This window comes from Trachypithecus francoisi, unplaced genomic scaffold, assembly GCF_009764315.1.
Source record: "Trachypithecus francoisi isolate TF-2019V2 unplaced genomic scaffold, Tfra_2.0 Lachesis_group9, whole genome shotgun sequence".
NCBI classification, from domain to species: Eukaryota; Metazoa; Chordata; class Mammalia; order Primates; family Cercopithecidae; genus Trachypithecus; species Trachypithecus francoisi.
This window is the reverse complement of record NW_022681474.1, coordinates 11,568,431-11,596,156: the sequence shown is the minus strand read 5'-3', so window position 1 is coordinate 11,596,156 and position 27,726 is coordinate 11,568,431. Positions and strand designations below refer to the sequence as shown.

The 27,726-nt window shown below is 50.5% G+C and overlaps 1 protein-coding gene across 1 annotated transcript; it reads right to left on the bottom strand.

The window, feature by feature from the left end:
- On the bottom strand, window positions 1–27,100 carry ASB13 (ankyrin repeat and SOCS box containing 13). Its single transcript, XM_033208869.1, has 6 exons — window positions 26,948–27,100; window positions 12,990–13,177; window positions 11,415–11,565; window positions 9,192–9,326; window positions 2,883–3,074; window positions 1–1,966 (listed from the first exon to the last, which is right to left on the bottom strand). The coding sequence occupies exons 1-6, from the start codon at window positions 26,988–26,990 to the stop codon at window positions 1,839–1,841; spliced, it is 837 nt and encodes a 278-aa protein (XP_033064760.1). The 5' UTR covers window positions 26,991–27,100; the 3' UTR covers window positions 1–1,838.
- Between the last annotated feature and the right edge of the window lie 626 nt (window positions 27,101–27,726).

Here is a 27,726-nt window from a genome sequence, read left to right as displayed (position 1 = left end):
TGCACTTTATTCCACCACTTTTATTAAACAACAGCCATGGGGACCTGATTCTGCGCTAAGTGCTCTACTGTGAGACATCACCCGGTGTCATTGCTAGAGGCAAGAATCGCTTACAAAGATGAAAGGGCAGAACCCAATACTTTTTTTTTAATGGTTGTTATTCCATGCAGAAACACTGACTGATCCAGAACTGGTATCTAAGGCGGTGATCAAACAGGAATGCTCTTCTTCTCAGTTTAAGACGAAGACCCGCCATGACAACGGCTGGAACGCTGGAGAAGAGAAACCCCACGGCGGCCAGTATGAAGCTTTTCGCCAGATTTGTGGCCCCACCCCCAAGTACCCACGCGGAGAGGCCTCCAGTCATACAGCACAAAGGGCATTGCCTTGGGCAGCTCAGGCTCACTCTGTCCCGCACTGTCCATGGCGGGAGGTTCGGGCCGGCCTGGGTGCATCCAGTGAGTACCACGTTCCCTTTTCTGGGCACACTGTCTCCAGGACAGGCCCGACCCATCCTCCATTGCCCCAGAAACCACACATCCCTGAACTAATCATGCAAAGGTCCTCCCAGTTTAACTCCCTGTTGTGGGCGGGGTTCTTAAAATGTATGAAGACAAAGACTCCTAGGCCGGCCCATGCAGTCTGAATAGGCTACTGAATGCTCCACCAATGGCTTATAATGCAGACCGACCCGTTTCTATCAGTGCAGGACGGGATTGCGAGATTTTCTTATCCCGCCTTGGCTGCAGAGTCCCATTCCCATCCAACTCAAAGCACTGGGACAATGCTGGATGTGACAGATGTTCCAGGAGTATCCGCAGAACCAAATAATAAGTGGGTGATGGTGCCTCCTGGGTGTGGGCAGCCTCTCTTACTAATTTGATAGCTTCAAGGAGTTCACAAACTGCAGGGTGGGTGAAGAATTCATTTGACAACCATAGAAACAGATGAAAAGCAATTCCCACAGAGTCTCCAAACAGCCCTTTGCACTGAGAATGCGGAGCCACGAGAATATACACCTTGACACACCTTCACACTGCTGTGGGTCTGAATGGCTCATTAGCAAAACCTTAGTGGTACCGCCTACGTGTCCTCTAAAAGGTTTTTATCCTACACATAAACTTTTTATAAGAGTTCAAGACCTAATACTGAAGACGAATTTCCTAAGAAACTCAGTGCTACTTGTGGGGTATACAAAGCCAGGGCCTTCCCCTAGAAACACCCGTAGAAAGCCCCTGAGCGATGGATGCGCCCAGGCTTGGGGCTGGGGGATGCTTTGGAAAGTGCTCCAGGAAGAGCATCCACACAGCAGCCGGCAGAGCAGCGGTCCCAGGCCACATCCCAGGCCGACCTTCTGTGGGCCCAGCCGTTCCCTGTGAGCACCGAGGGCAGTCCTGGTGCCGACCCGGAGGTGGTGGCCTGCACCGGGGACCTGTGCATCTATGGCCGGCTGCCCAGGCGAGTGGGAATTAGCAACAATGCCCCGAGTCCCCAGCTCTGCCAGCCTCCTCTGTGCTCCCCTCGCCATCTGTCCTGAGAGTGCCTTTGAGGACGGTCCGTAAAAGAGGAAAACTGGCCCACGCCCAGTGAGGAGGTAGGTTCCGTAGAACAGTGCAGGGTCACACCCACAACTGTGACCTGAGACGCAGGCCTTCCCAACACCTTGGAAACATTATCCAGGATCCAGAAGAGAAGCCTACACAGCATCACAGGAAGGGACTCGAAGGAGCGTTGCTCTATCTACAGCAATCACGCTGCTTCAGAGGAACAGGCAGAGCCCTCACCCAGGCAATGCTGGGCACAACGGGAGCAGTCACGGCCTGGACCCCGCGTGCAGCTCAGTTGTAGGAGAGGTAATCGATGAGCCGGGGTGGGATGTTTAACTTGGCGATCTTCTCCAGCCCTCGGACACCAGTGGCCTTCCTCAAGCTCACCCTGCAGAGTTGTGACAAAGTCAGAGGTGTCTCTGAAAAAGGGAGCAAGGAAGGATATGAGGTTAATTTCAGGAAGGAGCACAACACCTGCAACCGAATACAAACTCAGACAGAATCAAAAACGCCTCCGTTTCCCCTGGAACCGGGATGTGTCCTGCAGGCCTTCTCTGGAAGGACAGCCAGGAACCTGAGGAAGGGAGCCCAGGAAATGAAATTCGGGGCGTGATGTCCACTGGGATTGACTTTTGTGGGATGTGGGGGTTTTTTTGGTTTTAAGGTTTTTTCGTTTTTTGTTTTGAGACAGAGTCTCGCTCTGTCGCCCAGGCTGGAGTGCAGTGGCGCAATCTCGGCTCACTGCAACCTCCACCTCCTGCATTCAAGCAATTCACCTGCCTCAACCTCCCAAGTAGCTGGGATTACAGGCACCCACCACCATGCCCGCCTAATTTTTATATTTTTAGTAGAGACAGGGTTTCACCAAGTTGGCCAGGCTGGTCTGAAACTGCTGAACTCAGGTGATCTGCCCGCCTCAGCCTCCCAAAGTGCTGGGATTACAGGTGTGAGCCACCGCACCTTTTCAAAACCATGGTTTTGGTTTTTTGAGCCACGGCATTATATTTCAGCACCCAAATTTGTCATCAAACAACTATATCTGCAGCTAGGAGGCTCATCTGTCAAATGTCCAGCACAGGAGGCACAGGTCTGGTGCCTGAGCAGGTGTCAGCCACAGCTTCTGCTGCTCCAGGCCACGGGCCACAGGGAACCCAGGGAGAGCTGGGGCAGCAGCACAAACAGCCCCCGCAAAGTGCCTAAGGGTCTGTCCTAGTGCAGAGGACAGGAGCCAGGACTAACAGCCTAGCTCTCAATGGAAGCCCGCAGGGAGCCGGCATATCAGGGGTCCAGGCTGAAGGCTGGAGGGGATAGGGCGGGCTCGGTGGGGCGCCTCACTTTCATAGTACTCGAGGCACTTGGCGGGAGCGCTGCTGCTCCATGTGTAGTCAGACGGCTTCTTCCCACGGTTGTCCCGGGCGTAGATGTTGCCACCAAACTCGATAAGCATCTCGATGAGGTCAACATTCTTGACCTTGGCCGCGTGGTGAAGGGCCGTCTCATGAAGCTTTGCCGCATTCACGTTGGCCCCTGGAGGTCAAGAGTGCAGAAGAGATTTCACCAAGAAGAGAAGTTGAAGTCAGGGGGACAATCACATCCGTTTCTTCACACAGCACGGTGGCAGAAGCAATCCCCACCCAGAAGACAAAATCAGGACAGACTCTACCGTAGCTTTCAAAACTGTTTTTCACATCCAAAAGCAGGAATTACTCATTGTCCCCCCTCATGAAAAGAGAGATAAAGGTAGGCAGCAATAATAAAGAAATAACTGGAAATAGAACCGAAAAGAAGAAAAACAAAACGAAAAACGTCCTGAGTTAAACAACCGTTCTAATGCCCTATCAATCTGCCTTCAGAGGTCCTGAGATTTCTGGAAGCTCAAACCAGAGCTATTCAAGCACTCCCACCTGGCCTCGAGCACAGACACACACTACTTCTTCCTCTTGTGGGCGCAGGAGGGAGGCTCCAGAAATACTGGTTGAATGAAAGAGTGAATGTTCCTTAACAATGCATAGTCTTTTACAAAAGGAAAACAGATAATGTACCCAGAACAGTAGGCAATTCAGAGAAGAGATTTAGCTCTGCACTCCTCAACTTTCTCATGATAACAGCAGACATTCATCAAGCTGATCAAAAGTGAAAAAAAAAATTTTTTTTTAAAGAGTAGACATTCAGAAAGATGCAAAGAATTAGTAGCTAAATATGGCTGGTTTTGTTTTTTTGAGACAGAGTCTCACTCTGTCGCCCAGGCTGGAGTGCAGTGGCACAATCTCGCCTCACTGCAACCTCCAGGGTTCAAGCGATTCTCCTGCCTCAACCTCCCAAGTTGCTGGGATTACAGGTACACCACCATGCCCAGCTAATTTTTCTATTTTTTGTAGAGACGGGGTTTCGCCCTGTTGGCCAGGTTGGTCTGGAACTCCTGGCTACAGGCATGAGCCACCACCACCTGGTCTAATATGGCATTTTCCAATGCATTAAAACAAGATTTTGATAAAAATCTGATTTTTGTAACACATCATTCTTAGGGCACAGCCATCACTAATCCGATACAATGGAATCCCCCAGGGTTTCAGAATTCTTTTGAAAGAAAATGCCATTTTCTTCGAAGTCTGTTCCTCAAGTAAAAAAGGAGGTTATAAGAGAAAACGAATGAAAGAGAAGTATTTTAAAGAAGTCAAGCAAATCGCACAGCATCAGTCAAATAATCCGCCAAATGATAGATTCAAACCACAACTGTAAAATATTATCAAAAGTGGGATTTTAAAGCAATCAGACCACTAGCTCGCCATCACTTACCAACAATTTCAGAGGGTCAAAAGAGGAGTTGAGAGGTGGAATGCTATTCCATTTTCTAGTTCCTCTGCTCAAAAACTATCTGAAAAATCCTGCTTTCTGCTTTAAAATATTTGAATCCCCTAAAAGCACATAAGAACCATGCTCATAACAGCATTTATGGAGTGATCCAGCCCTCCAAAGTGATGACATAAGTAAAGAAAGTTCTTTCCGCTTCCCGCAGCCAAAACTCAGAAGTTAGGACAGGAAAAGGATCTCTCAACCAGGAAAAATGCTAAATTACCTAGGTCCTGAATTTGGCAGAAATGTACTGCAAAAAAAGTTAATAATAATATTGCAAAGCAATAGATTAAAGAAATATTTTCCCCACAATTCAAGCTCTCTTTCACACAAGGGGTTTTCCTCCAGTATAATGTTGCAATCATAATATAAAGTACATTTTAACACTAAACGTACACTTGTAATGAAAAACAAATTGTACCATCCACAGAATCTACAGTTCCAGTAGCTTTCTCTCATGTCATTAATTCTGGCAATATTCTTGCCAATTGAGAGAGAAAGAGATGGTCTCTATTTTAACAAAAGAAAAAAAAAAAACAGAGAAAGAGGCCCAAGGGAGGCACAGCTACTCTCTCACGATCAGGGAGAAGACCATGGCTGGAAAGAGCTCTAAAAATCATGCTCCCTGCTGTGCTCCACACACGAGGCCTTGGCCAGGGGCTCTTGCAGAGAGGCGGCCTTCCCAATGTACACCTTTTCAAAATGCGTGTTTGGCATCATTTGATTGGGTGGAAGGGAAGGAAGGTGAATAAGAAAGGAAATGAAATCGTGAATAAGGGATTGAAAGGAAACACCAGGCCAGGAAGGCAGGCGGCAACTTGGATGGATCCTGAAAGGATAGCACTGAGTGAGCAAAAAGAGAGAGACAGATGAAACCCGAACAACTATGTCCATTAAAAATATGTGCCTCGGCCAGGCGCAGGGCTCACGCCTGTAATCTTAGCACTTTGGGAAGCTGAGGCAGGCAGATCTCTTGGGCCCAGGAAATTGAGACCAGCCTGGGCAACCTAGTGAGACCCTAGTTCTACAAAAAACTTAAAGAATTATCCAGGCGTGATGGCACACACCTGTAGTCCCACCTACTCTGGAGGCTGAGGTAGGAGGATCACTGGAGCCCAGGAGGTTGAGGCTGCAGCAAGCCGTGATTGTACCATTGCACTCCAGCCTGGATGACAGAGTGAGGCCCATAGTGAGAGAGAGAACACATACAGGTACTCGTTAGAAAGAGGAAAACAGGACCAGGCACGGTGGCTCACGCCTGTAATCCCCACACTTTGGGAGCCTGAGGCGGGCAGATCACCTGAAGTCAGGAGTTCAAGACCAGCCCAGCCAATATGGTGAAACCTCGTCTCTACTAAAAATCCAAAAATTAGCTGGGCGTGATGGTGCACATCTATAATCCCAGCTACTCAGGAGACTGAGGCATGAGAATCGCTTGAACCTGGCAGTCGGAGGCTGCAGTGAGTAGAGACCATACCACTGCACTCCGGCCTGGGTGACAGAACGAGACTCCGTCTCAAAAAAAAAAAAAGAAAGAAGGGAACAGATACAGAGGAAAGAAGGAAGAGAGAGGGTGGGAAAGGGAAAGAAAGTAACTGTGTGAAGCAAGGATGGTAACATTCCTTAAACTGGGAGACATGAGAAAGACTGAGACAGAGGCAGAGACAGAGACAGAGGCAGAGACAGAGACAGAGGCAGAGACAGAGAGAGACAAAGACAAAAACAGGGAGCCAGGAAACAACTAGGGAACTAAAAGCTCTGAACTTCATGCTTCAGAGAAAAGGGGTCAACACAGGCTCGTTACCAAAATCCTGCTTTCAATGCCAAATAGGATTAAAGTGGATTCAGAGAACCCATGGCCAGCGATGTGAAGGGACCTTCTAAGACCTTAGCACACTAGGACTGGCACAATCCTGGAACATAAACACAAATAGCTCAATAGGTGCTTGCTGCAACAAGAGAAATAAAAAGAAATAATAATGGCAATTAAATTTTAAAAATTTATAATTGAAAATTTTAAAAAAAATTAAAGAACAATTAAAAAAATTTTTTTTAATTGTGCCAGGACCAGTGCCAAGAACAAAGGTGTAGGCAGGACCGTCCTCAGGGAGCGGCTTCTGAACACTCCTGGCAGAGTTCAATATTCACTGTCAGCCATTAGATTAAAAATTACTTCACCATCATAACTGGACTTTCACCCTCCCCAGCCCTCCTCCTTTGCAAATACAGTCTGGTTCCTGGACTCGCCTCACCGCCTACAAAGAACAAGAACAATGGTCTCTATGTCCCCCTTGAGGTGCAACGTGGCTGCCTCACAGTTCAGCTCTCAAACGGCACACGAAAGCACCTGCAATCATGTGGGCCCCGACTGGTTCCATCCCTCTCCCCTCTCCACAGTAACTGGTTCAAATGACCCAGGTTTGAGCCAATCAGAATTGGGCAAAGTTTGGGCAAAGGGACTGGGGAGGGGTGCGGGAAAAGGGACTTTCCACTCTTCTGTTTTTCTAGAGACACAGTCCCTGGCTTTCCTTTGGTTTCCCGAAGGATCTGTGACCCGACCCCAAAAGTTCAGAATCATTACTTTAAAAAAATCTGTTTGCGAGGACGTAGGGGGTGCTGTTGTTTCTCTCTTTTCTGTATGTTTGAAAATTTCCACAATGACAAAATGGTTTCTAAGAAGATGATGATCCATCTGCTCTCACAAGGGGTGCTAGAGGAGACCGCCAGAGAGTGGGATGTGAATCAGGAATCCCACATGAGCTGATGGCTGGACACCACCCACAGCATCGAGCCAACACCGACAGTCACAGTGGGAAGGCTTCCCCGCTCCCCGGGGGGCATGCAAACTCCGGGGAGAGCTGTGGGAACCCCGCTTTAGGGCGACAGTGGGCATCACAGCTGCCCCTTCCTTTCCAGCTCCCACCCCCGACTGTGCTGCCACCCGGTAATGTGGGGGAGGTGGGAGCAGACCTGACTTCAGCTCCAGTGTGGGCCCCGCCTGGTCCAAGCCCTCTCCCCTGACCACAGTAATTGGTTCTAATGACCCAGGCTTCAGCCCATCAGAATTTGGCAAAGTTTGGGCAAAGGGGCTGGGGAGGGGTGTGTGAAAAGGGATTTTCCACTCCTCTGAAAGAGTCTCCAGAAGGCTTAAAATGGGAAACATCTGGCGTGTAGGCCTGAAGCCACTGCAGCCCCATGATCTTGCTCATGGAAGCCGGAGGCTTAGGATAAAGCCAACACTGAGGAAAGCAGAATCGCAACATTCAAAGAAACTGGGTGACACCATGGAACCTCCAGTCCAGCCGTCCCTAAACCTGCTCTGCGTCTCAGCCCTGAAGTCACCTGAACTAGAAATGCCCGCCATTGTTTACCAGGTAGAAGTGGCTTCCTGTTACTCGCAAAGGCATCCAAGTGACATGAAGTCCTAACTGATACAGAAAGGATGTTTGCTTTAAACACTAAGTTGATCCCTCTCCCTACAACCACACCAAATGGAACTAAAGTAAAAAATGGAACTCATGTGTACTGAGCTCATGAAGGCTTGATACGAATACACTGCCCTGTGTTCATAGAAACCGATCCAGCTGCCAGAGGACAGCTCGGCTGGAAACACTTAACGCCTGCTTCCAATGGAGATACTTTTAAGACAGTGTATAAAAAATTAAAAGTACCCCAACAACCGTTCCTATACAAAATGAATCTTTTCCACTAAGAAGACTTAAAAGTGGCACATGAAAGTGAATAAGATTCTCCAACAGAAAACTACATATAACTAAGCTCAAATGGCTGTCATCGGGGGGAATTCATGATCTTCCTGTTCCTGAACAGGTTTGTTCTTGTTGTTAAAAGATGGGGTCTTGCTATGTCTCCCAGGCTGGCTCAAACTCCTGGGCTCAAGCAATCCTCCCGCCTCAGCCTCCCAAAGTGCTGAGACTACAGCTGTGAGCCACAGTGCCCAGCCATCCTGAATAGTTTTGTTTTTATCCTACACCACACCCAGAATTTGGATGAGATGATGAAACTAAAATTTTCCCTCAACAACATTAAGTTGGGTTAATGATAAAAACCCTGTGCCAAGTCACTTTGGCTAAAACTTTTGGTATAAACAGGTCCTGAGCCTAATCCTCAATTGGTTGGGTCTTTTTGGTTTTGATTTTTTTCCCTCCTTGGGAATCTCGATTCTGAGTCTTTTCGAACACCTGACAACAGGCTGGATTCCAAATGCTCCATATTCTCCTAAACATTGCTGACTCCACTTCCCATTACATCCCCTTCTCTCTTGGATTCAGGCATTAACCTCACCAGGCAGCTGTGGAGACAGTGGCCTGTGATCTCTAGAAATAATCATTGGCATTTGTTGAGTACCTACTAGGACATACCAGGCACCGGGGAAATATCCCCAGTTCTCCCAGCAACCTGCAGCATAGATTCTTCCAGTGTTACAGATACATAAACTGAGGCCCGAGGTCTCAGCTGGCAAGCAGGAGAGCCAGCCTCCAACCCTGGTCCCTCTGACTCCTCTACCCAGCTCTCTGCTAGGCACAGTAAATATCTGTTCAGGTAAATACCCTTGCAAGTAAACACCTGCTTAGGTGAACAGCCTTGCAAGTATATACCCATTCAGGCAAGCTTCTCATGTAAATCCGTAAATACCCACTCTGCAGGTAACACCCATACAGGTAAACACCCACTCAGATAAACACCCACGCAGGTAAACACCCACTCAGGTAAACACTCGCGCGGGTAAACACCCACTCAGATAAATACCCACGCAGGTAAACACCCACTCACCTGCATTGAGCAGCACTTTGACACAGTCCAGATGCTCCCGGGCACAGGCAACGTGCAGAGGGGTCCCAAAATGGCAATCGTGCGCTTCCAGATTGGCCCCGACATCAATAAGCAGCCTCACACATTCGGAACTCCCTTAAGAGAAATGGAAAAGGGGGGACGATGTCCTTGAATACGGACACTGGAGACAACAAGCACGCAGACGCGGCAGCTGCAGCAGCCTCCATCCCTGGTGCAGGGCAGGGAAGCCAGGCAGGCCTGCATCCCAACCTAGGGAGGAGTTCATGCCCCGCATGGCCCTCCGGAAGCCAGGACAGGGCTCTGCGCCCCGCTGAGGAGGGGAGGGCTCACAGCAGTGGGAGAAACGGGCCTGGCGGGCCTATTGCTGTGAGAACAGGAGACGTGGGGCACCACCTAGAATGGGCCAGGGAAAACTCCCGCTGCCCTCCTGTCCCGTGTCTACCTGCAGCTGTCAGCACTGAGCCCAGTCTCCCAGGAAACCCCCCAGACTTTCTTAGGCAGGTCATCCTCCTGTGCCCCACGGCAGCCACCTCTCCTGCCTCTTTTTTTTTTTTTTTTTTTAGACAGTCTCATTCTGTTGCCCAGGATGGAATGCGCTGGTGCAATCTCAGCTCACTACAACCTCCACCTCCCGGATTCAAGCAATTCTCCCACCTCAGCCTCCCAGATAGCTGGAATTACAGGCGTGCACCACCACGCCTGGCTAATTTTTTTGTATTTTTAGTAGAGATGGGGTTTCACCATGTTGGTCAGGCTGATCTCAAACTCCTGACCTCAGGTGATCCACCCACCTCAGGCTCCCAAAGTGCTAGGATTACCAAGGGCATGAGCCACAGCACCTGGCCTCTCCTGCCTCTTAAGCAGCCCCTCTTCCTGGGTCTGTAATGTGGATTTGGAGCGCAGTTCCAGGCCCCCCACCGTCCCGCCCCTGCACATTCCGTCTAGGCTCCATCCTTTCCTGTCACTCAATTACCTCTTCACTGTTGGCAGCTCCCTGATTTTCCCCACCAGCCTCACACCCAGCCCCAGAGCCGTGTGCTGGCCACTAGCTAGTGTCTCCCACTCCAGAGCCCTCTCCCTTTCCTGGGGTCCCTGCTGCTGACTCAAACCTGACCCATTTCTGACTTCTTGAGCCTCCCCTTCATACCAAATCCTACGGATTCCTCCCCAAACCTTCTAAATGAACCCATCCCACTCTGAGCCTACTCTGAGCACTGGCCACCTTGATCCCAGCGATGGTCCCTAACTCATTCCTCTGCTTCTAGGAGACCCCGACCACCACTGCCACCTCCATCTGTCTGCACATAGAGGGCCACTAAATGAACCTTCCCCAACTTCTGTTTTCCTGGCCCTCAACATCTGCTCAGAAACCTTCAAGAGCTCCATGGAGCTGTCCCCATGGCCTGTAGACATGGAAAGACCTGAGAGCAGGAATCAGGGGTGAGCCACAGGCAGCCGTGGCTCTGCAGGCACCGTGGAAGGGCACATACCCCATACCCTGCACCCCAGACGTGCATCCAAAGAGAAAGGCCATGCTGGCCGGTCAAGATATAAGCCACGGTTTGCAGCCTCTGCTCAAAAGAGTAGAATCCAAACTCCTTTGTCATTTAAACATCTTCCCACCAGCTGGTCTCACCCTAAATTCCAGTCCTCTCTGCTCTACTGGGAGCTTCTAATGCAGCAAGACAGGACAAGGAATGTCCCCCAGGCTCGGGGTGCCCTTTTATCTTCCCAGCATCTGCAATGCACCTGTTCTCGGAGGGCAGCTGAAGTCCCACCTGCTCACTGAGCCTGCAGGACCAGCACTCTGTTTTGAGAGCACCGCACGCAGCCTCCTGGCCCAGGCTGTTGGGACACGTTTCTCTGTCCTCTCCCATCTCAATCAGGGACCTGCAGAGCACACTATAGCAAAGCCCAGGTGAGGCCCTGGTGCTAATGTGGAGGGGCCCGAGGAGCCCTGGCTTGGACACAGAATCCTACCGTAGAGTCACCCGCCCCAGCCCCGGAGGAAGACCTCAAGGAGGGAAAGCTTAGAATCTCTGCAGCTGAGCCACCAAGAGCCAGAAACAGACTCAGAACTCTCCTTCACCCGCCAAGGGCTCCCAATTCGTCTGCTCTCCTTCCTTCCCAAAGTCCTTTCATCCCAGAAAGGAGGAAACTTCCAGGGCCCAACTGGGCCAGCCCAGTCATCTGCCAACTCACCGCTCATGCAGGCCTCGTGCAGGGGGGATGCTGTGTACAAAGGAGGGTTGACCTTGGCCCCGTAGGACAGCAAGAGCTTCACACACTCGATGCTGCCCGAGGCGCAGGCGTCGCAGAGCGGGGTGCTGCCGTCGATGTTGCGAGCATCCACCTCATGGAAGGAAGAAACAAGTGTCAAAGGGCAGAGAAACCCACGCAACCCGCTTTCCCACCCTGCTGCAGGTTCATCTTTGCTAAGATGCTTCTTAGAAGCACCAGTTTGCTTTGCTATTATGTGCTAGGCGAGAACACCAAAAGAGACAGCATGTAGCTGGGGAGCACCCATAGCCTCCTGAGTACAAAGGTCATCTCGTTCAGGATTCTTTTCTCTTGGGGCAGGATAAGCTCAGCCGCCCCCTCACCACCCCTACCCCAAACACCTACTAAGCACGGAGCAGGACAGGGGAACCCTAGGCTGCAAGCTGGGAGAGGTAGGCTTTAAACATGAGTTTTAAAAACTCTAACTTCAGCTGGGCACAGTGGCTCACACCTGTAACCCCGGCACTTTGGAAGGCGAGGAGGGTCACTTCAGCTCAGGAGTTCGAGACCAGCCTGGGCAACATGGCAAAACCCTGTCTCTACAAAAAATACAAAAATTAGCTGGGTGTGGTGGCGTGCACCTATAGTCCCAGCTACCCGGGAGGCTGAGGTGGAAGGATCACTTGAGTCAAGGAGGACGAGGCTGCAGTGAGTTTTGATCACGTCACCATTCCAGCACGTCACTGCATTCCAGCTTAGGCGACAGAGTAAGACCTTGTCTCAAAAAACAACAAAAACCTCTAACCTCAATGGAAGGAATCCCTGAGACAGCTTACCATGCCTCCCCTAGTGAGAAAGTCAGAGGCCAGGAAAAAGGCAACTCCCCAAATTGGCAAATTTTATTTAGCATTTGTCCAAATTCAAATTCTGTTTGGGTACACACTGACACGGGTTCCATTCCAAGCTTTTGGGAAGAATAAACAGTACACCGTCTTCCCTTTTTCCCCACCCCTTGAACTCTGAGACCAGTTCCTTGTGTCCCTAGTACATTGGCCAGGGGTGTGCCGGGCCACTGTTTGCCAGCTCAGGAGAGCTGGCTGCCAATGTGCCAGGAATTCTGCTGATCAGAAACCCCCGGTGGCTTAACACTAGCCAGGGTGGGAACATTTACACCAGGGAAAGCAGCAATACAGAGCTTTGTTTTTGTTCCTTTTTTTGGAGAGCTGGCAGGCCAGCATCCCACTGAGTCATCCTAAAGCCTGAACCCTGCTCTTTGGGCCCAAGCAGCAGCTCTGCGCACAGGCCTGGCCACCCCTGAGAGAGCCTGTATCTAGACTGTGGCCAGCCTGCTGGCTCCTGCCCACCACAGGGCTGGCACTCCCACCATCAATTTGCTCAGGTCCACAAGCACTTCTCAGCCATAGGCTTCCTGGTACCTGTGTGCAGTGGACACAGTGCAGCCCCCACCCTCCCCTCTTTCCCAAGTTCTCCTGAGTCAACCTTCTCCATTCTGGCAACTGCAGCCAGTCTGGGGGTCTGCCCTGATGGGCCACTCACCTGGGCCCCAGCTGCCAGGAGCAGCTGCACGCACCGCGCCTGGCCCTGCAGACTGGCCGCATGCAGGGGCGTGATGGAGTCCACAGTGACCTGGTTCACACAGGCGCCACTCTCGATCAGCTGTTGCAGCTGCAGGCTCTCACCCCGCTGGGCTGCCTCATGCACAGGGGTCCGTTCCACCCAGAAACCTGGAAAGGAAGGGGACCTCATGCTAAGACCCTGCCACTTCCATCCAGAACAAATGAGCACACGTTAAGACTCCAGGGCCCCTGATGCCACCAAGGCACCATCCGTGATCATCCAATTGTCCCAGCACTTCTATAAAGATCCCTGAGGCACCCTCCCTCCCCCGCCTGAAGGCTGGAGTCCAACCTCCTGGGCAAGGCCTACAAGGGGCTCCATCCTGTGGACGCCGCTCACCTCCATGGTCCACCTCCCACCACTGCCCCAGCATAAACCCACTCTGCAGGCACAGGTGCTCACCACTCCCCTGCAGTTCCACATCCTTCTCTGCTAACACGCCCACCTTTGCCCTCTGCCAACTGTCCACTCGGCAATTTCCTAGTGAAACGTTTACATCCTCCAGGTGGGCCCAGGTAAAACAACTTCCCTGGGAAACACTTCCCACAAAGCTCACACACACACGCTCAGACCACTGCATTTACAGTGTCTCCTGCACTCGACTGCCTTCAGAATCCATGCTTTAATCACTCCACTTTAGTGGCGTCCTCAGGCTTGTCTATATACAAGGTCATGTCATCTGCAAACAAAGATTGTTTAACTTCTTCCTTTCTAATGCGGATGCCATTTATTTATTTATTTATTTATGAGATGGAGTCTCACTGCGTCACCCAGGCTGGAGTGCAATGGTGTGATCTCGGCTCACTGAAACCTCCGCCTCCCGGGTTCAAGCAATTCTCCTGCCTCAGTCTCCCAAGTAGCTGGGATTACAGGCACACACCATCACACCCAGCTAATTTCTGTATTTTTAGTAGAGATGGGGCTTCCCCATGTTGGCCAGGCTGGTCTCAAACTCCTGACCTCAGGTGATCTACCCGCCTCAGCCTCCCGAAGTGCTGGGATTACAGGCGTGAGCCACTGCGCCCACCCCTTTTATTTCTTTTTCTTGTTGAATTGCTCTGGCTAGGACTTGCAGTGCAATGTGGAACAGAAGGGGTGAGAGCCAACATCCGTGTCTTGTTTCTAGTCTCAGGGGAGAGCATTTAGTCATTCACCTTTAAGGATGATGTTAACTGGGTTTTTCTTTCTTTCTTTCTTTTTTTCAGTCTCAATCAATCATAGTGATCCTATTTCCCATACAGCGTCCAACCCAACTCTAGCTAAGGAGAGGTGAGGGAGAGTCTGTGAAGAGGCCTCCAAGCTTCCATATTCTGTTCACTCCCAGGAAAGAGCTCGAGGAGAAGACTGTCTCCCTTCCTTCTCTGGATACTGCCTGGATGTGAACTTGAATCTGCTAAGCCATCTGGCTACCTGCCTGAAGACAGGACCTACAGGAATGGCAAAGCCGGGAAAGGACTGGAACCTGGAGGACAAGTCAAGGACCATCAAGTGCCTGGAGCCAAGCCAATGGGTGGGCTTTGTCACATTTCTTTATTATCTAAAGCAAGTGCAGACAAAAGCTCGCTAACTAGTACAGACCGTAAACTCCCCAGATGCAGAAACCACACACGCCTATGTTTTCTCAGCACCCATCTCAGACACAGAGAAGTCTTCTATATACTTTAAAATGTCATAAATGACAACAGCGCTGGATAAAAGCTGACATATCCTTACCATCAACTCCCTAGCTTCGAGCAGACAAGATCACATCACACACCTCTTCTCAATCAACAGTTTCCTCTTACTATTCTGACATGTCCCTGGAAAACCTTCCTATCACCTGGATCTTCCCCAGATCTTACTTTTACAAAGTAAAAAAGTGTATCTGGGCCAGGTGCTGTGGCTCACGCTTGTCATCTCACCACTTTGGGAGGCTAAGGCGGGCGGATCACTTGAGGTCAGGAGTTCGAAACCTGCCTGGCCAACACGGTGAAATCCCATCTCTACTAAAAATATTTTTAAAAATTAGCCGGGCATAGTGTTGCATGCCTGTAATCCCAGCTACTTGGGAGGCTGAGGCAGGAGATTCGCTTGAACCCAGGAGGTGGAGGTTACAGTGAGCCCAGATCACGCCACTGCACTATAGCCTGGGCAACAAGAGCAAAATTCTGTCTAAAAAAAAAAAAAAAAAGAAGGTATCTGCATCGAATTTCCTCTGCAGGTGGGCAGCCTCATCAGTTAGTGCTGATGACTCTGTCTGCTCTTAGAGATTCCCACATTGCCACCCTCCCCCACCTCTGCCTTTGGCACTGAGACCAGGGTTAAGAGTTCCCTGGAGCCACAACTGCACAGAACTGCTTGGTGGAAACTCAGCTCAGCCTTTTATCAGCTTACCCAAAACACAACTTCCCCGAATGTCAGTTGCTTTACCTGTAAGTTGCGATAACAATTATTTTTTCTTCATAGGTGGTCTATGAACATGGTCTATGAACATTCAATGAATTGAAATAGGTAGATGTACTTAAAGGGTGGGGCCTGGCACCGAATCAGTGCTCAATAAACGTTGTCTGTTTGTAGTATTTTTGTGTGGTTTCTTTTGTTTTTTTTTTTTGAGACGGAGTCTCGCACTGTCACCCGGGCTAGAGTGCAGTGGTGCAATCTCAGCTCACTGTAACCTCTGCCTCCCGGGTTCAAGCGATTCTCCTGCCTCAGCCTACCGAGTAGCTGAGATTACAGGCACGTGCCCCCATGCCCAGGTAATTTTTTGTATTTTTAGTAGAGACGAGGTTTCACCATGTTGGCCAGGCTGGTCTCGAACTCCTGACTTCATGATTCACCCACCTTGGCCTCCCAAAGTGCTGAGATTACAGGTGTGAGCCACCGCGCCCAGCTGTTTATAGTATTTTCGCCTCCAATTGTACCTATCTGTCTTGTCCACAGCCAAAGAGCCTGGGTGACCCTATGTCAGTGGACGTGGGGACTAGGGAGAACTGAACCACAAAGGAAGATTCAATCCCCACAAAATGTAAAAGTCAAGCTTCCATTTGACTAACCGTCTCCCGGTGGCCCTCGGCCCCACCAGTTGTAATGAACAGTAACCCACTGACCTCCTGGGGTTAGTGAGAAGTGGTTTAGTGTCACTTTAAAATCAATCAGCAGGGAGCAAAATCCCAAGGGTAGAAAGAGAGGTGGCCACTTGAAAAAGAAGAGGAAGGCAGGGTGAGGCCTAGGTCTTGCAGCAAAAAAGGAAAATGCATCTCAGGAGGCCACCTGAGCAGGGAAGGCACGTTCCCGACGTGCCTCCATTCACAAGATGTCCAGGTGGATTTAGCGTCTTCCTCTGCCACACACAAAGATGACTAAGATGCAGCAACAGACAGCTCACAGGCAGGGACCAGGGAACACATGTGCAGATAATTCACAGCATGACAACTGCGATCATGTCTGGTGACGGATCAGAAGCAAGAGCCCCAGTGCCCAGGGATGGCCAGGGAAGGTCACAGAGGCCGCAGAGCTGCAACCAGGTCTATCTTGGGCACCACTTATTCACCTTTGTACCCTAGAACCTGGCACTGTCCACGAAGATGCTGGTATCCACGTGGTTGCTCAGTGGGTGAGTGGATGAGTAAATGAATGAAAGGAGTTACTAAAACCAATTATAAAGTCTGGCCGGGCAAGATGGTTCACCCCTGTAATCCCAGCACTTTGGGAGGCCGAGGTGGGTGGATCACGAGGTCAGGAGTTCAAGACCAGCCTGGCCAACATGGTGAAACCCCGTCTCTACTAAAAATACAAAAAATTAGCCGGGTGTGGTGGCACGCACCTGTAATCCCAACTACTCGGGAGGCTGAGGCAGCAGAATTGCTTGAACCCAGGAGGTGGAGGTTGCAGTGAGCCGAGATCACGCCATTGCACTCCAGCCTGGATGACAGAGCAAGACTCTGTCTCGAGAAAAAAAAAAAAAAAAAGTCCATAGTAGCAAAACAGCAAAAGAACTAACATTTTTGTTTAAGGGGCCTTTATCCATTCTTACACAGAGGCTAGGATAATTTTAGAGCATTGAGATAATATGCAAAAAGGGCAATTGTGTAGTTTTGAAATTAACTCTGGGATTAAAAGGAAAGCATGTAAACAACTAGCTATGTTTTGTTAAAGATTTATAGGAACCCTGTGATGTGATCAAGGACAAAGACATTCCCAACCTCGGACCCTCGCTGGTGCCCAGATGTCAGCGGTCCTCAGTTACCTCTTCATTCCAACAGCCTCCTCTTCCCACTGCTCTCAACATAATTAAGAACCCGATACCTGTACTGACTTAGATGGCACTTTACACACTTGTCTACCATCTTCCTGGTTTGCAGGCTCTCTAAATAAACCTGCCACCAACTCTTGTCTCTCGTGTTTGGCTTCTGAACAGTAAGCAGCCAAATCTGGGTTCAGTTACAACTAGACATAAAATTTTTAAAAGAAAATCTAATTTTATTTCTCTGTATCACTAATCTATAAAGGAAATGCAACTTATTTCTAGTGAATTACATCAGCTGCTATGGTCTTACCAGCAGCAATTAAGAGCAAAAATTAGCAGCAGACATGATAAGAAAAAAAGAAAAAAGAAACTTCTGTGCATCTAAGGGCACAATCAGAGTGAAATGGCAACCCACAGAATGGGAGAAAATATTTGCAAGCCATATACCTGATGAGGGGTTAGTCCAGGATATATAAAGAATTCCTGCAACTCAAAAAAAAAAAAAAACCACAAATAACCAGGTTTAAAAATAGGCAAACAAGTTGAACAGACATTTCTCTAAAAAGAATACACATGGCCATGAACATAAAAAAAGGTATTCAACATCACTAATCACTAAAGCAATGCAAATCAAAACCACAATGAGATACTACCTCACACCTGTTAGGATTATCAAAAAAAACCTAATACGTGTTGGCGAGAATGTGGAGAAAGTGGTGGCCTTATGCACTGATGATGGGAATGTAAAACGGTCCAGCCACTGTGGAAGACTATATGGCAGTTCCTAAAAAATGAAACATAGGATATCACATGATCCAGCAACTCCACTGCTGGGCATACCTCCAGAAGAATTGAAAGCAGGGTCTTGAAGAGAGATTCATTTGTACACCCACAATCATAGCAGCATTATTGTCAACAATCCAAGTGTCCGGTGGACTATTATTCAGTGTTGGGAACGAAGGAAATCCTGTCCCATGCTACAACATGGATGAACCTTAAGGACATTATCCTGAGTCAAACCAGCCATTTCTAGGCCAGGCACGGTGGCTCACGCCTGTAATCCCAGCACTTTGGGAGGCTGAGGTGGGCAGATTACTTGAGGTTAGGAGTTCAATACCAGCACAGCCAACATGGTGAAACCCCATCTCTCCTAAGAATACAAAAATTAGCCAGGCGTCGTGGCTGTAATCCATGGTGTGTCAGTAGTCCCAGCTACTCAGAGGCTGAGGCACGAGAATCGCTTGAACCCAGAAGACAGGAGGTTGCAGTGAGCTAAGATCGCGCCACTGCACTCTGGCCTGGGTAACAGAGTGAGACTGTCTCAAAAATAAATAAATAAATAAATAAATAAATACGCCATTTCTGGCCAGGTGCAGTGGCTCGCATCTGTAATCCCAGCACTTTGGGAGGCCGAGGTGGGCAATATGGTGAAACCCCACCTCTAAGAAAATTACAAAAATTAGCTGGGCATGGTGGCCCACGCCTACAATCCCAGCTACTCGGGAGGCTGAGGCAGGAGAATCACTTGAACCAGGGAGGTGGAGGTTGCAGTGAGCTGAAATCATGACATTGCACTATGGCCTGGGTGATTCTGTCTCAAAAAAAAAAAAAAAAAAGCCAAATAATCCATTTCTGAAAAGTCAAATACTGCATGATTCCACTTATGTGAGGTCCCTTGAGTAGTCAAGTTCATGGAGATGGAGAATAGAAAGGTAGTTGCCAGGGGCTGGTGGGAGGGGAAACGGGGAGTCAGTATTTCATGGGGACAGAATTTCAGTTTTACAGGATGAAAAAGTTCTAGAGATCTGTTTCACAAAAATGTAAATGCACTTAGCCCTACTGAAATGGACACTTGAAAATGGCTAAGGTGGTAACTTCTGTGTTACGTACTCTTTATTACAATTAAAAATAGAAAAAAAATTTTTTTAAAGTAATCAGAAGCTGGAGGACCTAGAGCATGGGGGGACTGTCACTCGGAGGCTGTCCTCACAGGAGATTTACAGTGGGGAAGGGAGGGATAGAAGGCCAGAGGACAGCAGGTGCCTGGGCTGCACCTCGTCACCTTTCCTGACACCCCCAAACCACCGATGGCCCTTCCAGGGGGCGAAGAGACCCACACTCTGCCTAAAGGTCAGCCCCCAGCACCCACCACCACAGAGCAATGACTCAGCCCTGCAATGGCGGGGCGAACGTCCCAGGTGAAAAGAATCAGGAAGGACAGCTTGTGGTCACAGACCTTAAATGGATGAGGAGTGAGCCCAGGAAATGCTGTCTGTTAGTGAACGGACTGGCCAGGCTGGACTGCAGGCTGCTTCCAGCCCCTGTGCCAGGCTCCCTGTGGTGGCAAAATGCCCCCCTCCCCAATCCCTGCACCCTATCCCTTGGCAGAGCACCGCCTTGGAAACCTGAGACTCCATGCTGTGCTGGTAAGTTCCCTCCGGACTCACGTTCTGCCCCTAAACCCCACCCACTACTGCCACGTAGTAGGTCTCCTTCCGTTGCCCCTCCCTGATGCAGATGAATGACACACCAGTCTGACAGGGCCTGTTCACAAGGGTAGAATCTAAGCAAGGTATAAGGCCCACACCATGCAGTCACAGGCCTTGTCCCCAGGCTCCCTGCCACGCACACAGCCGTGTCCAGTGACATCAAACTCTACTGACTCAACAGTATCCAGTGGCTGCAAGCCCCATGCTTTGTGTATGCTGTTCCTTCCCCTGCCTGGAAAGCCCTTCTCAGCCCCATTCCCCGCCTTGCTTCCGGCTGAAATTCCTCGACTGAGGGAGCCCCTGCTCCTTAGGAAGCCTCCCGAGCATGCAGCCCACCCACCCATGCCATCTCCACACTATCGCCGCACCACCAGCTGACCAGCATTCTTCCTTCCCTGGGCTTTCCCTAAGGTCATCCCCCATCACTTTGGGGATAGTACCACAGCTAGCCAGTCTCCCCGCCCTGGCTGCATGTGCAGATATCTGAATGAATAAGCACTCCCCAGACATCTTCCCCTGCCAGATTGAACTCGGACCCCTGCCGCTGGGTTCTGTCCCCTGCTCCACTTTCCAGCCTCGGACAGTGGCCTGAGACCTAATAAGATGCTCCTACACTCTGGCCAGGCGGGGGCTCATGCATCCATTAAATGAAGAACTTGTGTTATAACAAGAGCCAAGGCTGCAGCCCTGGTGACTCGTGATCCAGTCCTGATGGCTGGATTCTACCCACCTCCTCCTCTGCTTCAGGTCAGGGTCACAGTGATACATACATGAGCCCTCCTGTTTACTTGCCACTTGCAGGCCTGAGCTCATGAATAGCCAGGCAAAAGCCTTTGCCCTGAAAACTAGAATTTCACAGATGTCATCTATGTATCCACTGCAGACTACAGCAGACATCACCTTGAGAAGGAATGACACATGCTTCAGAACATTCTCTCCACTTTTCCACCCACGATACGAACTTACTGACTAGGCCAGTGTGCCAGGTGTGGACCTTTCTGGACCGCAGCTCCTCCTCCCCTCTCTTGCCCCTTTGCTGGGGCCCTGACACCCTCCCATCTGAGGCTGCGCCCTGCCCCAGGACTCATCTGTCCTTTGAGATTAGGAAGCCCTGGCTGAACAGGCCAAGTGGCTCAGGGTCAGCCTACCCTCAGGGAGCGGACTCTACAGGGGCAAGCTGCAGGAACCGCCCCGCTCGTGAGTTCAAAGCCCGTCTCACAGCTTACCCTCTCCAAGCCTCAGCCTCCTCTCTCCTCAAATGGGTGCTGTGAAGACTGAAGGAAACTGTGCCTGGCCACCTGTAAAGGCTCTGAGTAACAGGCACTGTAATGGCTCTGGGATCACTGCTGTCATTATTACCCTACCAGTCCTGTGGGGAGGGCAGGTGCGGGTTCTTCCATCTCATCTTTGTTCCATAGCAAGCCCCCACCACCTTGCATTCCAGCTCCAGTAACTCGATCCTTACCTAAGTCGGGTGACTGAGTCTCTGCCCAGTTTTTCTGCTCAGTTCCTGGGCCCTCTGACACCAGAGCCCCTCCATCCTTCCCTGCCTTGTAAGCCACCCAGTAGTGTCCCGGGCCATCTCGCCACCGCTGGTTGCTGCACAGCCAGGTTCTGCTGGCCGGAGACCACCAGCAGCTTGAAACCAGCCGGGGTGTGAGCATTTAGACCAGGGAAAGCAGCAAAGCAGACTTTTATTTTTGTTTCTTTTTCTTTATTTTTTTCCCCCAGGCAGCTGGTTTGTCAGTATCCCCCTCAGTCACCCCAGAGCCAGAGCCCTGCTCGTTGGGCCCAAGTGGCAGCTCTGTGCCCAGGCCCAGCCACTCCCTAGAGAGCCTGTGTCTAGGAGGTGGCTGGCCTGCTGGCCCCTGCACACTGCAGAGCTGGGCACCTCCAGAGCCCATCCTCCACACTGCCCTGCCTGCACCCACACTGGCGGGCCTCACTTGACCCTCGCAGGGACGGCAACTTTATAAATGCAACAGAGCCACTTGCCCCCCAACCCCGCCCCGCCGAGCCTGGGGCCTCTCCAGGGTCAGGGCCCACTCCAACAAAGAGTCTCAAATGCCACCAGGGACACCTTCCAGACAAAGGTGATCCCGTAGCATGCTGGCTTTGAATCCAGGTCAAATACCCAAGATGCACTTTTTTTCCTATTTTGTTTTCTTCTTATTATTTATTTAATTTATTTATTTTTGACACAGGGTCTCACTCTGTCACCCAGGCTGAAGTGCAGTGGTATGATCAGGGCTCACTGCAGCCTCAACCTGGGTTCAAGCGATCCTCCCACCTCAACCTCCCAAGTATCTGGGACTACAGGCCCATGCACCACCATCACACTGGATAATTTTTGCATTTTTTGTAGAGACAGGGTTTCACCATGTTGCCCAGGCTGGTCTCAAACTCCTGGGTTCAAGTGATCCTCCCGCCTCGGCCTCCCTAAGTGCTGAGATTACAGGCATGAGCCCCACGCCCAGCCCACAGTGTACGCTTAAATGTTGCTGGAGCCAGAAATTTTGTTCAGAGTAAATCACCAAGGGGAGTCTGGGGTCCTGGCTGCAGAAATGTCATTTCTGCATCAAAAAAAACCCTGCAGGCTCTGGAAGAAGCCCTCCCTGCAAAACTCCAGTAAGGATCCTTGAGATGGTGAGGGCGGGCCCTCCACCCTGACCCACCCATAAAGCCATGCGGGATGGGTGAGCACACACTTGGGGAAGCCACCTGGAAGAAGCATGGCAGGCACCGGAAGCCCCCAGGGAGGGTTTTCTGATGCTGCTCTCAAAGGCTCATCCTCAGCTCTCAGGGAAAAGACAAGAGTCCTGAGTGACATAGCCCCCCAACATCCCAGAAAGCTAAGGACTCATGAACACTTGCTGGCCATTAGAACTGAAAAGGCCTTAGAAATGCTGGACCACGGGCCGGGTGCAGTGGCTCACACCTGTAATCCCAGCACTTTGGGAGGCCGAGGCAGGCGGATCACCTGAGGTCAGGAGTTTGAGATCAGCCTGGCTAACGTGGTGAAACCTCATCTCTACCAAAATAGAAAAATTAGCTAGGTGTGGTGGCACATGCCTGTAATCCCAGTAATAATCCCAGCTACTCAGGAGGCTGAGACAGGAGAATCGCTTGAACCGGGAAGTGGAGACTGCAGTGAGCCAAGATCGTGCCACTGCACTCCAGCCTGGGGGACAGAGTGAGACTCTGTTGGAGAGGAGAGGAGAGGAGAGGGGAGGGGAGGGGAGGGGAGGGGAGGGGAGGGGAGGGGAGGGGAGGGGAGAGATGAGATCCTGGAGGATCAACACTCCCAGAAAAAGCCAAATGTAGCATCCATTCATCTCTGCCTGCTGTCCAAACCACACAGAAGCGATAGTAAGGGAATAAAAGTGGGGGCTAAATGCACAAAGACAAAGAGACCACAGAGGAAAAGAGAAATGAAGGATCTCATGGTAACAACTAAAGACAGTGTACGTGACAACCCCGGCACAAAGAGGGTGCCTAACACATGGCACTTATCACTATCACCAAATTTTAATAGTGCAGCCCAAATTTCAGTTTTAGTGCCCCTGAAATCCAAAGGAAAAAAATACTGATCTTTATTTTTCTATGTAGCAACTCCCACTTACAAGTCTGGGCTCAGTGTTTTGTTGCTAAGGTGATCTTTTTCCACCATGTCTTTTTAAATGTTTTCATTATGAATCCCTAAAATATAATTTGTCGGTAAACTTGAGATCAAACAGCAGACTGATTTCAAGATGTGTTCAATGAAGCAAAAATGCCAGTATTTGCCTTCTTAAAGGGACAAAATGGTCAAAACTCAGTAGGAGTGGAGAAAAGAAAGGGAAAGAATAAATGAAAGCAGAAGAATAGGAGAAAAGAGGTGAAAATAGGTGGGCTAAGAAGTAAAGGAACGAGAGAAAGGACCAAAGGTGTCAGGAGAGCTTGGTGAATAACAGGCATTTCCTTCCACCGCATGGCGCTAAAACCACGCTGGATTCGCTGCATTATCCTTCAATGTCTCCTCCCCTGACTTCTTCATCACTCATCCAATTATCTGCTACCCCGACTCCTCCCTTGCCCCTGGTCCACCCCAAAAGGCTACGGCCCAGGGAGCATGGGGAGGGTCCCCCAATGCCAATCCCACCCTCAAGGCACCATGGGAGTTCAGGCCCTAACTCAGGACCCCTGAGCTCTGATCCCGCATCTTCCCCGTCTCAGTTAAGGGACCCGGGAAACGCTTTTCATCCTAAATCACCTAAGCCTCGGTTTCCTCAGGATAGCAGGTAATGTCTCCCAGGACTGCCATGTCGAGAAGGACGATAGAGGTACTGTTTTGCCCATAAACATGCTTCCTAAGCCTTTGTTACTTGCTATTATTTCCTCTGATACTTTCGTTGGCCCTAAATAGGCTTTTCTGGTGTGTCAACAAGCCCTCTTTGAATTCTTGTTTTAGGATAAAATAGACTCCCACTCCAAGTAACTCTCTACCCTTTAGAAATGCCCTGGACTGCTACCCTAGTGGATTCTCCCTCTCCCTGTCCTGACACTGAAATCAAGAACGATAGAGCTGTGTTTCTCATTAAACACGGAGGATCTTCTCTGTCCCTCCGCAAAGATCTCACTCGACTGAGAGTACCTCGGTGGGAGGCATAAATCCATATAAGCAAGTAGAAAACAAACAGGCTGCGGAGTGATTTCCAGACCATCGGGGGAGGTGGAGAGCAGGCTGGGGCAGTGGCTAACCAAGATAGAGACGGCGGGCTTGGCACCCGGGGTGGGGACCAGCGAAGGGCAGGGAATCTGAACTACCCCTGGGAGGGCACTGAACGCAAAGGGATGCGCAAATCCCCATAAACAACAGGAAGACACCCCGTGCCCCACCCCCACCCCGGTTTTCCAGAGCAGCAGCAGACAGAGTTGGAAGACCCAAGGCTGCAGGGGACACACGTCTCCAAACACTGAACCAGGAGACAGAGAACACAGGACCCGTCGCTTATCTGAGGGGCCTAAGAAGACTGTCTGGGGATACATTAGGGATTATGCGCAAAGAACACCAAACCCACAGGTAAACAAAAACAACAGCCGCCATGTCCAAGAAAAGCAAGACATTACACTAGGAGAGAAACATAGTCCCCACATAGCAAGCGGCTCAGCTGCAATATTCACATAGTCACAATAATGTCAACACTGAAATCTGATTTAAACAAAAACAATTCTACTGGAGGACCCTGGGGGGAACATACAGGGCAGTGGGGGAGCAGCCAGTAGGTTAGAGGTTCATCTTCCACAGAGGGACGTCCATAGGGAATGCAGAATTTATTTATTTATTTATTTATTTATTTATTTAATTTTAAGACGGAGTCTCACTCTGTCGCCCAGGCTGGAGTGCAATGGCGTGATCTTGGCTCACTACAACCTCTGCCTCCCAGGTTCAAGTGATTCTCCTGCCTCAGCCTCCCAAGTAGCTGAGATTACAGGCGCCCGCCACTATGCTTGGCTAATTTTTGTATTTTTATTTATTTATTTTGAGACAGAGTTTCACTCTTGTCCCCCAGGCTGGAGTGCAATGGCTCGATCCTGGCTCACTGCAACCTCTGCCTCCCAGGTTCGAGTGATTCTCCAGCCTCAGTCTCTGGAATAGCTAGAACCACATGCGCCCGCCATCATGCTCGGCTAATTTTTGTATTTTTAGTAGAGACGGGGTTTCGCCATGTTGGCCAGGCTGATCTCGAACTCCTGACCTCAAGTGATCCACCTGCCTCAGCCTCCCTAAATGCTGGGATTACAGGCATGAGAGACTGGGCAACAGCCAAAAGCCTAAATGTTTTGGTTGGGGTACACCACACATCCAGAATTTGAGGTCAGAATGTTAAAATTGACTAACGCTCCTACGGTTCGCCTCTAGTGCTGCTGGAATGGCAGTACTGTTTTGAATCCAACACATTTAGCTTATTCATTACATTGGGAATAAAAAACATCGGCAGAACTTATTTGGGGAGAAATATATTAAATAAAAAATGACAATGTCAAAAATACCAGTGAACCTCAAAAGTTTCGGATTCATTAGTTTAAAATGTGCCTTTCTTCTACAGATGCATTCCTTAACAAACGATGCAGAAGACATGCCCAGAAGTGATGTCCTGAACAGAAATATTAAAATATGTGTTTAAATAAGCTTCCGTCGTTAGCTATTCACTGCTTACTCAATTAAGCTATGCTTACTCAATTAAGCTAATCAAATGCAGATCACAGTGTCAGGGTCAAAGTCTTGTGTTTGCCTGGACTGGAATGCCAAATAAAAACAGATGCTTATTAGGTACCTTTGATCATGTCAAAGCTGGTTATTTTGCAAAGTCATTAAAATATCTTTGCCTTGCTAAGACGGCAACTTCCTCTTCAGCTAAATTTACCCTTAAGACTTTTCCCTCTTACGTGCACTACTGTTTTTACCAGGATGAATATACCTTAGATTTTTTTCTCTTTTTAGGCTTTCATAGTGCTTCCGTCGTTCATTTCAGTGACCATATTATTGCTTCATAGGCAGCAAAAAAATATGCTTCCCCAAAGAGTGTCCTTCCCTCAAATCCATTTCATTCTTGGGCTGCTCGGATGGTAAAGAAGGCTGCGTGCAGAACCGGGATCGCACTTTTCAGAGTGTGCTGCGGTGCCCCAAGGCCACCTTCACTGGAGCGGACTCGGGGTCACGCGGACGCCTCTGCAGGATGCTCGGACACTGCCCCACGGCCTCACCCGCGCCAGTGGAGGGTGTTCAGCTCTCACCGGCTGCCCCGAGAGGGAGCACCGTGGGCATTTCCCAGGCTCTCCCCCGCCACTGGGCAACGGTTCCGCACGCGCCCCGCACCTTCCCCAGGACGCGCGGCGCTCGGTGGGTTTGCGGTTGCGAAACCCCACACCTGGCGAGCCCCACGGACTGCAGCCCTGCAGTGCGCTGGCCTGGGACAAGGCACCAGACATGAGAGCCCGTCTGGGATGCGCGGCACCACTGCGACCCTGCTCTCACCGCAGCCCACCCAGCCAAACGCCCCCGCCCACGGAGCCAGCTTGGGGCGCGCCACCACCTCCCCGGCGCAGGCCATCCGATACGCAGCCAGCCCCAGGAGCCGGCGCGGCGGCCTCGCCCTGCCTTCTGCGGCGCCCGCACGTACCAACGTCGCCCAGGAAGCAGCCGTCCGCCGCCCGGGGATCCATGCGGCTCACCCGCGGCCGCGCGGCGACTCTGGGCGCCGGGACCTGGGCCAGGCTGCGCGGGGCCGCTGGGCGGGGCCAGTCTGCGCTGGGACGCGCGTCGGCGACCGAGCCGGGAGTTGTAGTTCCCGCCGCCTTGGCGTGGTTCCCGGAGGCGCGGTCCCAGCGTCCCGACTCCGCTGTCGCTGCCACCAGGCTTCGCCCGTCGCGCCGAGGAATGTGCGTGCTTGCATCTGCAAACCGTGCGTCCCGTGCAAAGAATGCGTCCAGTGCAAAACGTGTCCTGTACACTTGTCCTGTGCAAACGTGTGTGTCCATGTGCAAAACATGCATCCTGTGCATATGCCCTGTGCAAAATATGCGTCCGTGTGTAAACATGTATCCATTGCAAGCATGCGTCCCTGTGTCCCTGTGCAAACCACGGATATGTGTTTCCATGTGCAAAACATGTGTCCTGTACAAAACATGCATCCTGTGCGTGTGTCCTGTGCAAGCGTGTCCTGTGCAAGCGTGTGCAAAACATGTGTCCATGTGTAAACATGTATGTATTGCAAATTGCAAACGTGTCCTGTGCAAGCATGTGTCTATGTGTCCACGTGCAAAGCATGCGTCTAGCTTCCAGAGTTCACTTGCATTGTACTGATGCTGATGGTGCTCCGGAGTACTCGAGTTCCCCCATGCTTTAACTTTCAAGAACCGCTTCCCACCAGAGCCGGTGTTCATAATCACTGTTTCTTTG

What these genes read in the sequence shown, in the direction of transcription:
- ASB13 (XM_033208869.1), bottom strand. Translation starts at nt 26,990, where the DNA reads ATGGATCCCCGGGCGGCGGACGGCTGCTTCCTGGGCGACGTTG. An exon ending in GCACGAGGCCTGCATGAGCG is followed by an intron (nt 9,327 to 11,414) that starts GTGAGTTGGCAG and finishes ATTTCTCTTAAG; the next exon opens with GGAGTTCCGAATGTGTGAGG. An exon ending in GTGCCTCGAGTACTATGAAA is followed by an intron (nt 1,967 to 2,882) that starts GTGAGGCGCCCC and finishes TCCCTTTTTCAG; the next exon opens with AGACACCTCTGACTTTGTCA.